Source organism: Schistocerca piceifrons, chromosome 8, assembly GCF_021461385.2.
Source record: "Schistocerca piceifrons isolate TAMUIC-IGC-003096 chromosome 8, iqSchPice1.1, whole genome shotgun sequence".
NCBI classification, from domain to species: domain Eukaryota; kingdom Metazoa; phylum Arthropoda; class Insecta; order Orthoptera; family Acrididae; genus Schistocerca; species Schistocerca piceifrons.
In genome coordinates this window covers 334,802,729-334,815,845 of record NC_060145.1, presented here as the reverse complement: position 1 = coordinate 334,815,845, position 13,117 = coordinate 334,802,729, and the positions used below count along the sequence as shown (strand labels likewise).

The window sequence follows — 13,117 nt, the reverse complement described above, 5'->3', positions numbered from 1 at the left end:
TAAGTCTGTCATGATTCTTTACGTCTCATATGTATCTACTACTTTCATAATAAATTCAATGCATGCCTGCTTCAGAATTGTAAATTACTTTTGTAGGAACCCTGCCTGTATACTGATTTTCACTACTGTATGAGGGACACAAGTTATTAACCCAACGTACCTTGATACTGGAATCAACTGTCATAAGAGTGAACATTGTCTGCATGTCTATGAGAGCTTGGCGCACTTCACGGTATACAGATCCCAAGAAGCCCAATGGCACAGACAACTGAAAGAGTAGACCATTCACTACTACAAGGTCACCAACAGTCATTTGCCCTGTACAAACAGAAATTACAGCAGCAATAAACATAACTGAAAATATTTATCAATGCAGATCAAAAGTTGTGGTTCAATATGGTGTGTAGGAAAGTTAAATCAAAAAGTGTGCAAAGCTGTATCACTTGTTGAACATCTCCCCCATGCTCAATTCATAGGTACTATCTACTATAAAATGTCAAATTCCCATAGACAATTTTTTTTTTTTAAATCTGTGAAACAACTCTAGCACTGTGCAATGTACTTCATTCTTCAGAATAGAACTTAGTGCTCAATACAGAATTGTCCATTCATATAAAAATCAGTGAAGGAAAATATGGATGATACAGAGGACATTCAAACTTCAGATCTGAGATTATCACAACAGCTTCGTGAGCTATGCATTGTCATACTTCAACATACTGACAGCAATCAATTTTTGACCAATTTAAGAGCAAAGATTATAATAAAGTTTGAATATGAAGTACTGGTAGCAGTAGTCTTTGTGTTGTGCTTCAACGCCATCTTTTCCATCCTCAAAAACAGTTTGTACAATCTTCCCTGATGATACATCAGAAACTGCCCTATATGGGTGATAAAGAATAGGCCATGTCTCACTATCACTTCTGGGCAATGCCGAAAACTTTGTGAAACTAGAGGATAAAAGGGGTGCTGGTGTGAGAATGTTCTCGTTATGCCATTTACTGTGACACCATCTCACACCATAATGGTCACAATGACACCAATGTTCTATGGAGTCATAAGACATTGCACCTGAAACATATAGGAGCATTAACTACTGACATATTTTTTTTCTAACTTCTGATATCATTTACACACTTGTTCTGGCAAATATGCATCACTATAATTGACTTTTATTCTGTGACGAATTACAATTGGACAAAATTAGAATTAATTTAATAGCTTCAGCTGCTGATGGGCGTTGATATATATCAACGGGGACAGGTGAAAATGTGTGCCCTGACCTGGACTTGAACCCGGGATCTCCTGCTTACATGGCAGACACACTATCCATCTGAGCAACCGAGGGCACAGAAGATAGTGCGACTGCAGGGACTATCTCGTGCACACCTCCCACAAGACCCACATTCTCACCTTGTATGTCCACACACACTACATTTGTAGTGTCCCACCCCAACACACTCATTACTCGTGTAAGACATTCTTACCAAGTCTCGTAAGAGTTCAGAAAATGTGTGTGCATCCGCACAGTATTGCCAGACCTATATACTTATATGGATATGGTGTGTGTTCTTTTGGACATGTCCGAAAGAACAGATACCATATCCATATAAGTATATAATTACAATTGGTTCCTTCCTCTAGCCACACAGCTAAGGTACAGGAAGCCATGCTCATTTAAAGTTGCTAATAGAGCAGCCTGTTTTTACTTTTTGTGTTTTTGCATTAACGACTGTGCATCTGTACCAGAATACTATACATCTCTATATCACATGGTTTAAAAAGTGCTCTCCACTTATCCTCTAATGGCACAGTACAGCGAGATTCTGATGATGATACAAACGTTGAGGGATAATATAACAACAAAAACAATCAGTTATTGACATTACTTATTTAATCTACTCACCAAGTGGCGGCAGAACACACACATAAAAGAGGGTTGTAATTGACAAGCTTTCAGAGCCAGTGACTCCTCCTTCGGGGAGGAGGGGTGAAGGAAAAGGACTGGAGAGGTCTAGGGAAAGGGATAGATTTCAGGAAAGTCACCCAGAATAGAAGGTCTGGGGAGACTTACCATATGAGATGAGAAGGAAATTCTCTTTCCTAGAGTCTTTCCTTGTCATCCCATACAGTAAGTCCCCCCTGACCGATGGTTCTGGGTGACTTTCCCATAATCTGCCCCTTTTCCTTCATCCCTCCTGCCCAAAGAAGGAGCCACTGGATCCGAAAGCTTGCCAATTACAGCCAACTTATGTGTGTGTTCTGCTGCCACTTGGTAAGTAGGTTTTTTTATCCATCCAATTAAAAAACTTTCTGGGATGATGGAGAAGGATAAACGTATAAGGGTACATGTATCTATTTGAGGTAAGGCATCCTAGTCCGGAAACAAAAATCATTACTTCTGACAGAAGAAAATATGTACTGGTACTGTTGCTGCTTAAATTGTAGGGTGAGCAACTTTCAATGGCAGTAGTATGGACCCATTAAAGAAAAAGTGCGTGTAGTAACTATGGGCTCTATAATGCACACCTTATGAGCAATGGGCACTTGCTAAGAAGATGCACAGTAGCAAAGATAAAATGCTTGTACCTCTTAAGGCATGCATTTTAGAGCCCATCTGACTACACTTTTTTTTTCTTATTTTGGTCCAGATTTTAGCAGTAACAGTACCGGTACGTCTATTCCACTGTCAAGAGGTATAAGAACGATTTTGGTTTTTAGCTTTCATTTCTGATTTATGAACCAATATTTCTTATCTCAAATGGTTGCATTTACCCTTCTCCATCATTCCTGAGAGTTTGTATCATCATCATCATCATCATCATCATCATCATCATCATCTTCATGGAATCACCCTGTATCTTGAATTTTTGTTACATATTTATGACTCATTGGCTGCACCCTGACATCTGAGTATTATCAACAGTACTTCATTATGTTCGCAGAAAATCTGCTTTGTAGCTGTTATGTAAATCAGACAACTAATGAAGCGAACTGAATATCATAAAAGGCTTCCACAGTAAATGGTTTTGGCAAATGTGACCTAGAGAATACTTCCACCAGTCTTAATACTGGATGACATCCACATGCTAAGCAAATACTGCTGAACAAATCTTTGCATATAAAATTTACTTTTTCTGCAGCCTAACATTATTTTTAGAAATCATAATTCTAGGCCATTAGAACTATTCCCAAGTAATTCTTTTATTCATTCACTTTTTGCAGACCTCATGAAGGAGAAATTGCAGGGTTTTGGTACAAAGCAAGATATACATTAACAAAACACAAAGAATGGTGAATTCTTAATCTGTTTAGTGAATTAACAATAAACTATCACTACACCATTTAATGCTATTTGTGCAAATGCCATCTAAATTTAATCACGTAAATTAGGAAGAAAACTCATTATGGAAGCAGGTGTTTCTTGTCAACCATACTATATAGCTGCTGTTCACCTGCCGTTGGTAGCTTAATATTTACTTCATTACAATGATAATTTTGAAAGAAAATGTTTGCCTACATCTGTAAATATTGTGTCTTATTTACAGTACATTACTACCTGTTATGCAGCTTTACAGTGAACACTGTTACTTTCCATGTAGCAAACAGAATTTTTCAATCCTTGAATCTACATATCCAGTTAATTTGTGCAAGCAAAAGCTAATAAGGTACTTTTTTTCTTTCAAATCACTTGAGATTCTCAATTTCTCACTTTATGTTAGACATGAGCTTGTTGAATATCTTCTCATGAGAGAGAATGTCTATACAAGTTCTTTTTGTGTCTTGTGTTGTGAGTTTGTAAATCAAAGTTCAGCTGGAACCATCGGCAACAAAGACTATTTAAGAATAAGTGTATTAGGAAGTTAGAAAAAGATTTCTGCAAGATGAATGGTTATTTACTTTATACTATATTCTTGCTGCTCACTTCTGCTTTATTTACTTCAGGTGCAATAACAGGTGGTGAAATGTGTAAAATAAGACAAAAATTTTGTGTTTGGGTCAACACAATGAGAGATTATACTGAACTTTGCTGCTTGATTATTTGATGATTGTAACAACACAGAATCACCTTGTATCTAGAATTTTCATATTTATGACTCATTTGCTGCACTCTGGCATCTGAGTATTACCAATAGTACTTCATTATGATCACCTTATAATTCAGCTGGATTCGAAGTAATTTCACACAGTCCATTTAGTTTAGTGCACGAGTGTCATTTCTACTAAGGGTCCGAAAGGAACTGTCTGAAAACACATTATACTAATAACCCAGTAGCAGCATTTAATTATTTAGTTAAGTAGCTTGCACGACGACACTTTCGATGTAATTTAAATTCCTCCCAATCCCGAGTTTTAGATACTGTCTGACAACTGGCTGCACAAAATTCATGTGGAATTTTCAGCACCACAATCATAATATAATAATAGATTTACTGCAGCCAAGCTGGCCATTAGGTGCATGAAGTACAGAACCTGTTCTCTATTCACTATTATTATTCTCAGTCACTACAGAATTTCACCAGCGATTCTGTTCTCGTCCTACAGATTAAATCATAATATAATAAACTACATATTACTATTCACATTTCATTACAAATTCATTTTTTTCCCTTTTATAAAAAAATTTTGAACTTTTTAAAACTATTCTGGTCGCCTTTGTCAGAAGTAAAATTCCTGCTGTAACATGTTAATCACTTCCTTGTACATGCAGTTCTACTGGTGTCTGTATGATTTTTTGGGCAGATTCACACTCTCCATACCACAAAGAACGAAATTATGTAAGTTTCATACATAATGCCATTGACAAAATAGGCTCCTTGTCTGTCAAATACATCGGACAAAAAATTATTCTTCCTCAGTACTCACAGTGATGCTGTGAACGCCAACTCTAGACTTGATAATGGCCTCTATTCAGTGAGGAAGAGTGTATGCCAAGTTCTTCAGGTACACTATATTCATCTCAAGGCACTCACTCACTGACCGTCACATCCTGCAGAGCTACCAAATTATGGAGATGTTGATATCTGCATTTCCTTTGCTGCTCCAAATAGTCCCAGACATTAAGGTCACACTACAATCATGTGCACCTCCAAACATGATAGCTCCTTTCTGGTCTAGTGTCAGTCAAGCTGTTAAAGGGTGCCTGAGTGTGCTTCAAAGCAGGAACACCTATTTGCAGCCCTGCGAGCAGAGCTGTTGCCAGCTTGGAAGATGGGAATGTCCACAGCATTCTCATCACGAAGAAGGAGAATAAAAGCCAACTTGCTCATTAAGGATGTTTATAAGCAATGGCCTTTTGTGAGGTACCCAACCCACAAATTACCACTGCAAGCAGTTCCATTCAAAATGTCATTCAGAAATTGAGTGAAGTGGACCTGCAGTCACTGACAGTAGAAATTTCGGTCAGGTTCGAAACCTATAGTAAAGACAAGGTATGACAACTGTCTCAGATTCCTGTAGTTTAGGAAGTTTTCATAACCACTTTCCTTACACTATGTTACATGACTGAGTGGAATATCATTCCTTGTAACATGCTTGTCGGTAAGTGTTGATACACCAACAAATAGGGAAATTTTATTCACAGTGCGATCATGTCCAAATAGGATTCTATCTATGTACACCTGACTTACTCTTACTAATCTACGTAACTTAATCATGCATATGTACCAGTTAACTGCCATTATTTACATAAGTGTTGATATTTGGTCCAGTAAACTTTATAATAAGGGCTATTTCCTTCCTTCTTTACAAAACTAAATTGTTATCTAACAAGATACTTGATTAGAGCCATTTAAATATGTTTTGTTACTGGGGAAATATTTAAACATTTCTTTCAGTACACAAACCAACATTTCTAAGTGACAGTGGGCATAATTAAAGAATTACCACAACATGCAATAGTAAACTCACCTGCAGCAATTTGCTTGGCAGCCATCACCATTATAAGACTTAAAGCACCACTAAAAATAGCATTTTGGCCAAAATTAAGCAAAGCAAGACTGGTACTTGTCTTCAGCGAAGCTTGCTCATAGTCTTTCAGTACCCGATCATATCTGTCTGCCTCATACTGCTCATTGTTGAAATACTGTGAGAGGTAAAAATCATCAAACTGTAATATCCGAAGTCGCATACACAAATGTTGAAACTACTTAACTGCATCAAAATGAAACAGACTTTAAACAACAACTCTGAACATCAGGCACAAGTCTGTTTCATTTGTTGCTACCTGACTTGAGCAACATGAAGTAAATCCAAACAAACTATCCATAAATAATGCTATGTTAGTGTTACTGAGTGAGAGAGGGAGTAATGCTCTCTGTATAACAGCAGTGGAAATTGCACTGCTGTAGAATATCCAGATTGTGGATAAATGTTGAGTAACACAAATTATTTTCATGCAGAAAGTGTATGTATATGTATTCAATATTCTCTCTCTCTCTCTCTCTCTCTCTCTCTCTCTCTCTCTCTCTCTCTCTCTCTCTCTCACACACACACACACACACACACACACACACACACACACACACACACAATTTTAGGAATATTGACAAAGTTTCAGAAAACATATTCACCTTGCCTGTTGTGCAACAAGTGCAAGAACGCAACTAAAATTAAATAGAAACAACAAAATCTGCTTACAAATTACTGGAGAAGGGCTTACACAAATAATAAGGAATTGTGTGTTCATTTGCTGTTATAAACATTTAACAAAATAGAGGGATAAAGTACAGACAAGAAAAATTATGGAATACCCTCTTGAAGCTAAAATTTACCAGCACACAGTAGCAATTGAATGTAGCATGTGGAATTCAAATTATTATTTCTGTCAATTCTGTTCATTTGCTCCATTTACCATGACCTCCAGCTTTCATCAGCCAACTACAATATAGTTACTTTTTCATTTTATGAACATAGGTGCTAAAGTATATACAGGGAAAAATATATTTACTAAGAAATAAGAGCAGACTATTTACAGTAGAAAACATGAAATGATGATAAAGAAACACTGTAAATATTAAATGAGGAGACAAAAAATCTCTTCAAATCCTGGACCAGGAAGTTGTTGAGTTTACTATTACTTTCCTTGCAGATTTTTGTCTCTTCTGATTCAGACTAGAATTTACTTTACACTTTTCTTTACCTCTTTCTAATTCCTATCCGTCTTTGCCACTCAATTAAAATTTTTTTTTTTTAATTTCTGAAAGTTCAAGACCTGTCTTCTCTGATTGTCAGTCTAGGCAATTATCTACAGAATAAGATAAATTCTTGCAGTTGTTCTTCAGCAAAAGGAAAACTGACAATCACTCTTCATTTAAATGTCTATTTTGCTGTGAAAATGTTCAAATAAGAACTTTCATTTTGATTTCAAAGCTTGGTATAATTATAATAAATAACAGAAACACAATTGTTCATATATTTTCATATTACTTTTCATCATCAGAGAAACACTATACTTGTGATTCTATGCCCAGAAAATTGAACACCAACACAGGAGTATTTGAAATTGGAATTCTTTAAAACAATTTCACACAAATGAACAACTTACAAATGTAGTACATAAAGCTTCTGATAAATATTTTGAGCAATACACCTGTGCAGAGATAAGAATGCTGTACTCTGACAAGTTTAACAGTGATCTGATCTGCAGCAGCACCACCCACAAACAATGAGAAACTGAGATTTTTCTGTGATAAAATGCTCACTTGGTATTAGGTAATTTTAGGTTTAAGACCTAGTCGAATCATTTCACTGTACATTACCCATTGTTTTTGGATAAATTATGCAGTAGATTCTATTAACAATCCCTTAAAAACACAACTAGAGTCCTGTTTCTTTTTCTCAGGTAAGTCACTGAAGGAAGGCAACATACATTAGATATAGTAATAGCCTTTTAATGGTCAGAAGATGGTGACAAAACATTATTTGAAATAAACCAAAAATAGCATCTTCATATTTAGAAAAAAAATCATAAAAAGACATTTGCTGAATGTCATGAGGCCAACAGCTTTTTGAAATGATTTTTGCATCTATTTCACTCTCAGGTTCCCAGATGTAGCAGAAATTGTTGCTATTTTTGTCCACAGGGTCATGTAACACCACCTTTTAATGTAAAATGTCACTTTTTTGCATTGTCTGGATTCCTGAAAAGCCAAAAACTAGAAATGAACCACTGGAATTTATCTATACCTATAGCTACATTCACGTAAATCGCTGTGAGGTGCATGGCAGAAGGTACGTCCAATTGTACCAGTTATTAGTTTTTTCCCATTCCATTCACATATGGAATGTTTGTTGCATACAATGACAAATGTGAAAATTGCATTTCCATTTCCATTTATTTTCACTGTTTGTCTCTCTCCCTCTCCAGCTTCATTTCTCTATCAAGATAGACGAGTGTATTCTCCCTTCCCATTGCTTTTTATCCATAGCTATTCTCAATATTTGTTTTATTCCCATCTACCTTGGATCTCCCAATTTATATTCTTCCCACTGGCTCTTCAACTGCCTTGTTCCTTTTCATCTTGAGGAAAGGTCATCAGAGACAACAGTATTATTTTAGTGAATTTCTGTCCACTGCCACTGATCAGATCACTGTTTCACTGGTTTCAACAAATGGCCTTTCAAGAGATCTTCACTGAAGCTTATATTCATGTTAAACAACAGCTTGGTTGTAGTCCACATTGCTTTACCTTAACAGTTTCATAGTTAATTAATGAATCAATAGCCTTGTTTCCTGCTTCGTTCTCTGCCCTGTTCATTTGAACACGGAACTTTGTACGCCATTGTGTGATTGCGAGTGTGAAAGCAGCATATGTAGCAACACAGCCCAAGGAAACAGCAGCAAATTCGGAACCATACCGAGATCCCTGAAAACAGAAATATATTTTTTTTATCTGCTGATCAAAGGTAATAAGCTGACAGTCGGCATTACACACAAATCAGCTACAGTAGAATGGAAGAACTGGTTAGCTGACCTGGGGAAAGATTAGTTTGAGTCCCAGAGATATGTAAGATCATACAAGGCATTACTGACCACACTGCAACTTATGTTAGCAGACTGGTTGAAGAAAGACAACACACACTTCTAGTATTTGTAGATTTACAAAAAAAAAAAAAAAAAAGAAAGATTCAGAAGTAATAGAACACTGGAAGTGAAATGTTATCTACAGCATTAAATTGTAGTCTGGTTTCTGTGCAAGAATGAAGACCTGAAAGGAAAGCAGTAGTTGAGAAGATAGAGGGGCAGAGTTGGAGTCTATCTTCAATGGTATTCAATCTGTACATTGGGCAAGCAATAAACAATACTAAACTAAAATTTGGAATGGGAAGAAAAAATAAAAACACAGTTTGCCAACTACATTGTCATTGTGTTAGAGAAATTTAAAGTCTTGGAGAAAAGACAATTGACCATGCCTTGGAAAGAGGTTACAAGATGAACACCAAGAAGAATAGACAAGTGTTAAGGAGTGTAGATGGATAAATCTGGTGACAGTGATGAACTGAATTAAGAAATGAGATGTTCTAAAAGTAGTGGAGGAATTTTGCTATTTGGGTACAAAATTGATGGTAGCAGAAAAGTTATAAAATGTACATTGGCAATAACAAGGAAAGCATTTCTGAAAGAGGAATTTGTCAACATCTAATATAAATTTAAGTTTTGGGAAGTCTTATGAAACCATTTGTCCGGAGTGAGTGGGAAACGGACAATAGACAGCATATACTCAAAGAAAATAGAGAACTTAAAATGTACAGAAGAATGATAAGGATTAGATGGGTAGATCGGATAACTGATGAAAAGATACTGAATGTAACCATGGAGTAAGGAGCATTATAGCACAACTTGACAAAGAAAAGATAAGACGATCAGAAACGTCCTAAGGTGACAAGGAATAGTTAATGCGGTTACGGGGTTACGGAGGAAAAAGGTGTGTGTGTGTGTGTGTGTGTGTGTGTGTGTGTGTGTGTGTGTGTGTGTGTGTCGGGGGGGGGCACAGTTGAAATGTAATACGCAAGTTGAAACGTGTTTAGGTTGCAGTAGTTATGCACAGGCAACATCGCACTGAAGATGACAGCAACAACTGGTAGTAATGAAAGTGTATGACTGGAAAGATAAAGCCAACAACACACAAGAATTTAGTCAAATTGTTAAGGATTCAAAACTGTATACATAGTGGTAGGTCTGCATGGTAAGTTAATGTAAACATGTTAATGTACTTGCTTTGGCCTGTAGATATGGGAATTACTAACTAAAAAGACTCTGTTCTAGTGGAAACCTGCTGGTTGTTTTTAAAACAAGGCTGGGTAGACACTGATTGCACTAAAACGAATAAATGAGGAATGACGGTAGCTTCTACTACTAGATAGAAAAGCTACATGTAGTAGGAGTAAGGACACTCACCAGATGCCTATTGCACAAAGGATATGAGTGAACTGTGTTCCAGAGTGTGAGTTTACATACAAAATTCATCAGTCCATCACATGAATGAGATAAAAAAAAAGCACATGCACAAGGGATAAATTAAATGTATCCAACACAGCCCACATCTCAAATTTAACAAATGCTACACCTTCCATACAAGGTGGCATTTTCTCTGATAGCGTTGAAACTGCATGATTCAACTACTAACAAAACAGATACTAGCGTGTGCGTTCTGTTTAAAATAGAAGTACCAACAACTGCACATTAAGGGATAGGTAACTGAATCAAATAAATTCAAAAATGTTAGATGCACCCAAAAAACTGCCAGTTATTACGGATGACTGATTTAAATTAAAAATAACTCTCAATTTTCACTAATATGTAACACAATTATAATATTAATGATCTAAGCACGTACTAACCAGTATAGTGCTCACAAGGGCCAGCTCAAATACTGTGGGAACCACGTTGAACACCATGGCAGAGAGAACAAAATTGATGCCACGGCTACCTCTGTCTATTGTCTGCAACAGAAATTAAAAATATTATTTTAGTATACAGATCAACTTGTTAAGACTGTCTTCAATTTATAAGCATGCATGGAATGAGAACATGCTGCCCTCAGTGCTTTGTATGCTCTTCACATCAGAATTTCGCATTCACTATAATGATTTTCTCTTGAGTATATCACTACAGGAAGGTGTAAACCTTCAAATTAAAAAACACCATATATTTTCTCTGCCCTTAAAAGTATAGTCCAGTATAGATTCATCAGTTAACAAATACAATATTAGTTTAGACTTTCCCAATTAAATGGTTAAATTTCTGGATAACAGCAATTTCGTTTCCTCAACAGATGGCAACAGGATCATCAATCTAGCTCACAACCGTAATCAGTGACAGCAGATTAACGTTACGATGGATGACATATGTTACAGCACATATGAGCAGAAGTAGATTACATCTACAACTACATTTCACGCACTATCTTATGGTGGTTGGAAGGTTCTACTCATACCATAATCATCTGCCACCTTCTCTGTTCCACTCATGTATGCTGTGAGGGAAGAACAACTGTTGTTAAGCTTACACATGAGCTATAGTTTCTGTGATTTTTTGTTCATGCTCAAAACATAAGACATATATAGAAGACATAATATGTTGCCCAACTACTTGGAACATAAGCACTAAGAATTTCAACAGTACACCTCTTATATATGCACAAGGCCTCTTGTAGAAACTGCCACTAGACTTTGTTTAACACTTCCGCTGCACTCTAGCACTTATGGAATGTCCAACAAAATGCACCGCTCTTGAGCCACTTCTTTTGTGGATCAATAACAACTACTGAAGATTTTTCCAATGAATCTCAGCCTGGAATCTACTTTTCCTACAAATAGTTTTACATGGTCTTCCCTCTATTTCACTATTTTGCACAATTACTAACATTTGGGATCAACTAACAGTCCCTGCAAACTTCCTATAGGCAATAGCACCACCTGCACAAAACCCCACAGAGCTTCCAATTGTTATCAGAGTTTGCGAATGTTGCTGCAATTTAGAAACTGTGGAGGCGCAAATATGGGATTGATTCATCTACAAGGTTAACATATGCACATTTCCCAGAAAAACTGGATGTTCACAGACCAATGTGTCATGTGCAGAAAGGCCAATCAGTGTGATTTTGCATGGCCAGAAGTGATGAAACCTCAGATTTGGTGCTGCAATTGTTACTGTGTTCACCACAAAAGTATTCCAGGCACATGAAAGAGGTTTAGAAGTCAGTAGTCTACGATGCATTCCAAAAAGAAGCAGGTTGCATTATTTTATTCCAAGGCTGATGAAACAGTTAAGTGACAATTACCCAAGCTACAATTCGGTGAATAAGGTCAGGGAATGATTACACATGAACCAGGATTTATGGGCAGCAATGTTTGGTCAGACGAAGTGCAATTCAAACTTAATGGAACGGTCAGTTGGCATAATTGTGTAACTAGTCTGACGAAAAGACTGACAGTGCCTAGTGCATAAAAAAATGGTTTGGTTTGTCTCTTTTTTTCCCTTATGAGCAATGTAAAAGAGGAAGCTTACCACCGCAAACAGCATCTGGACACATTTTGGGATGAGATTCAGGTGGTGTGTGCAGAAATACCATTGGTAATTTTGATGCATGCTATGAAATCTGTCATAATTCATACTCAGAAATCCACCATGTGGAATATGTAGTTAACCATAAAATATACTTTTAGGTAAAAAATTAATTTCCTATGACAGACCCGAGGGTTTTGTTTATGGATGAAATGGACAGTTGTTTGGCCAGGTGAACGTCCAGCCATCCTATAAGCTGGATATTTGGCTAAATATTGCCATGATGCATGTAATGTTTAGGTCTGAGTGAGCCCATGGAGATCATGAATGGATGCGTAGGCAGATTCAGGTAAATTTGGGCACCATTGTTCAAAGAAAAGTGAGTAAATGACACTGATTGATTGACTTTACTATTTGATTTTTTTAAGAAATGTGATCACTGATTACTGCTCATTTCAAATTATCATTTAGGGTTAATACTAAAAATAATTTTTAATTTCAATATAAATTTTAAAAAATGTCATCTGTAAAGAAGAAATTTCCTGCTTAGGAATATTTTTGTATAAACGGTGACAATTTTTCTAACTTGTGTGGCATAGGTAGACTGTT

At 36.5% G+C, this 13,117-nt stretch overlaps 1 protein-coding gene across 1 annotated transcript in view; it reads right to left on the bottom strand.

Annotated features, from left to right (window-relative positions):
- The window catches only part of LOC124711139 (iron-sulfur clusters transporter ABCB7, mitochondrial), an 87,282-nt gene that overhangs the window by 27,906 nt on the left and 46,259 nt on the right, over window positions 1–13,117 (bottom strand). The window contains exons 5-8 of the mRNA XM_047241034.1: window positions 10,843–10,944; window positions 8,691–8,867; window positions 5,911–6,085; window positions 161–318 (exon numbers count right to left, since the gene is read on the bottom strand). Of these exons, the coding sequence (XP_047096990.1) occupies window positions 161–318; window positions 5,911–6,085; window positions 8,691–8,867; window positions 10,843–10,944 (612 nt within the window). The remainder of the gene's footprint in view (window positions 1–160; window positions 319–5,910; window positions 6,086–8,690; window positions 8,868–10,842; window positions 10,945–13,117) is intronic.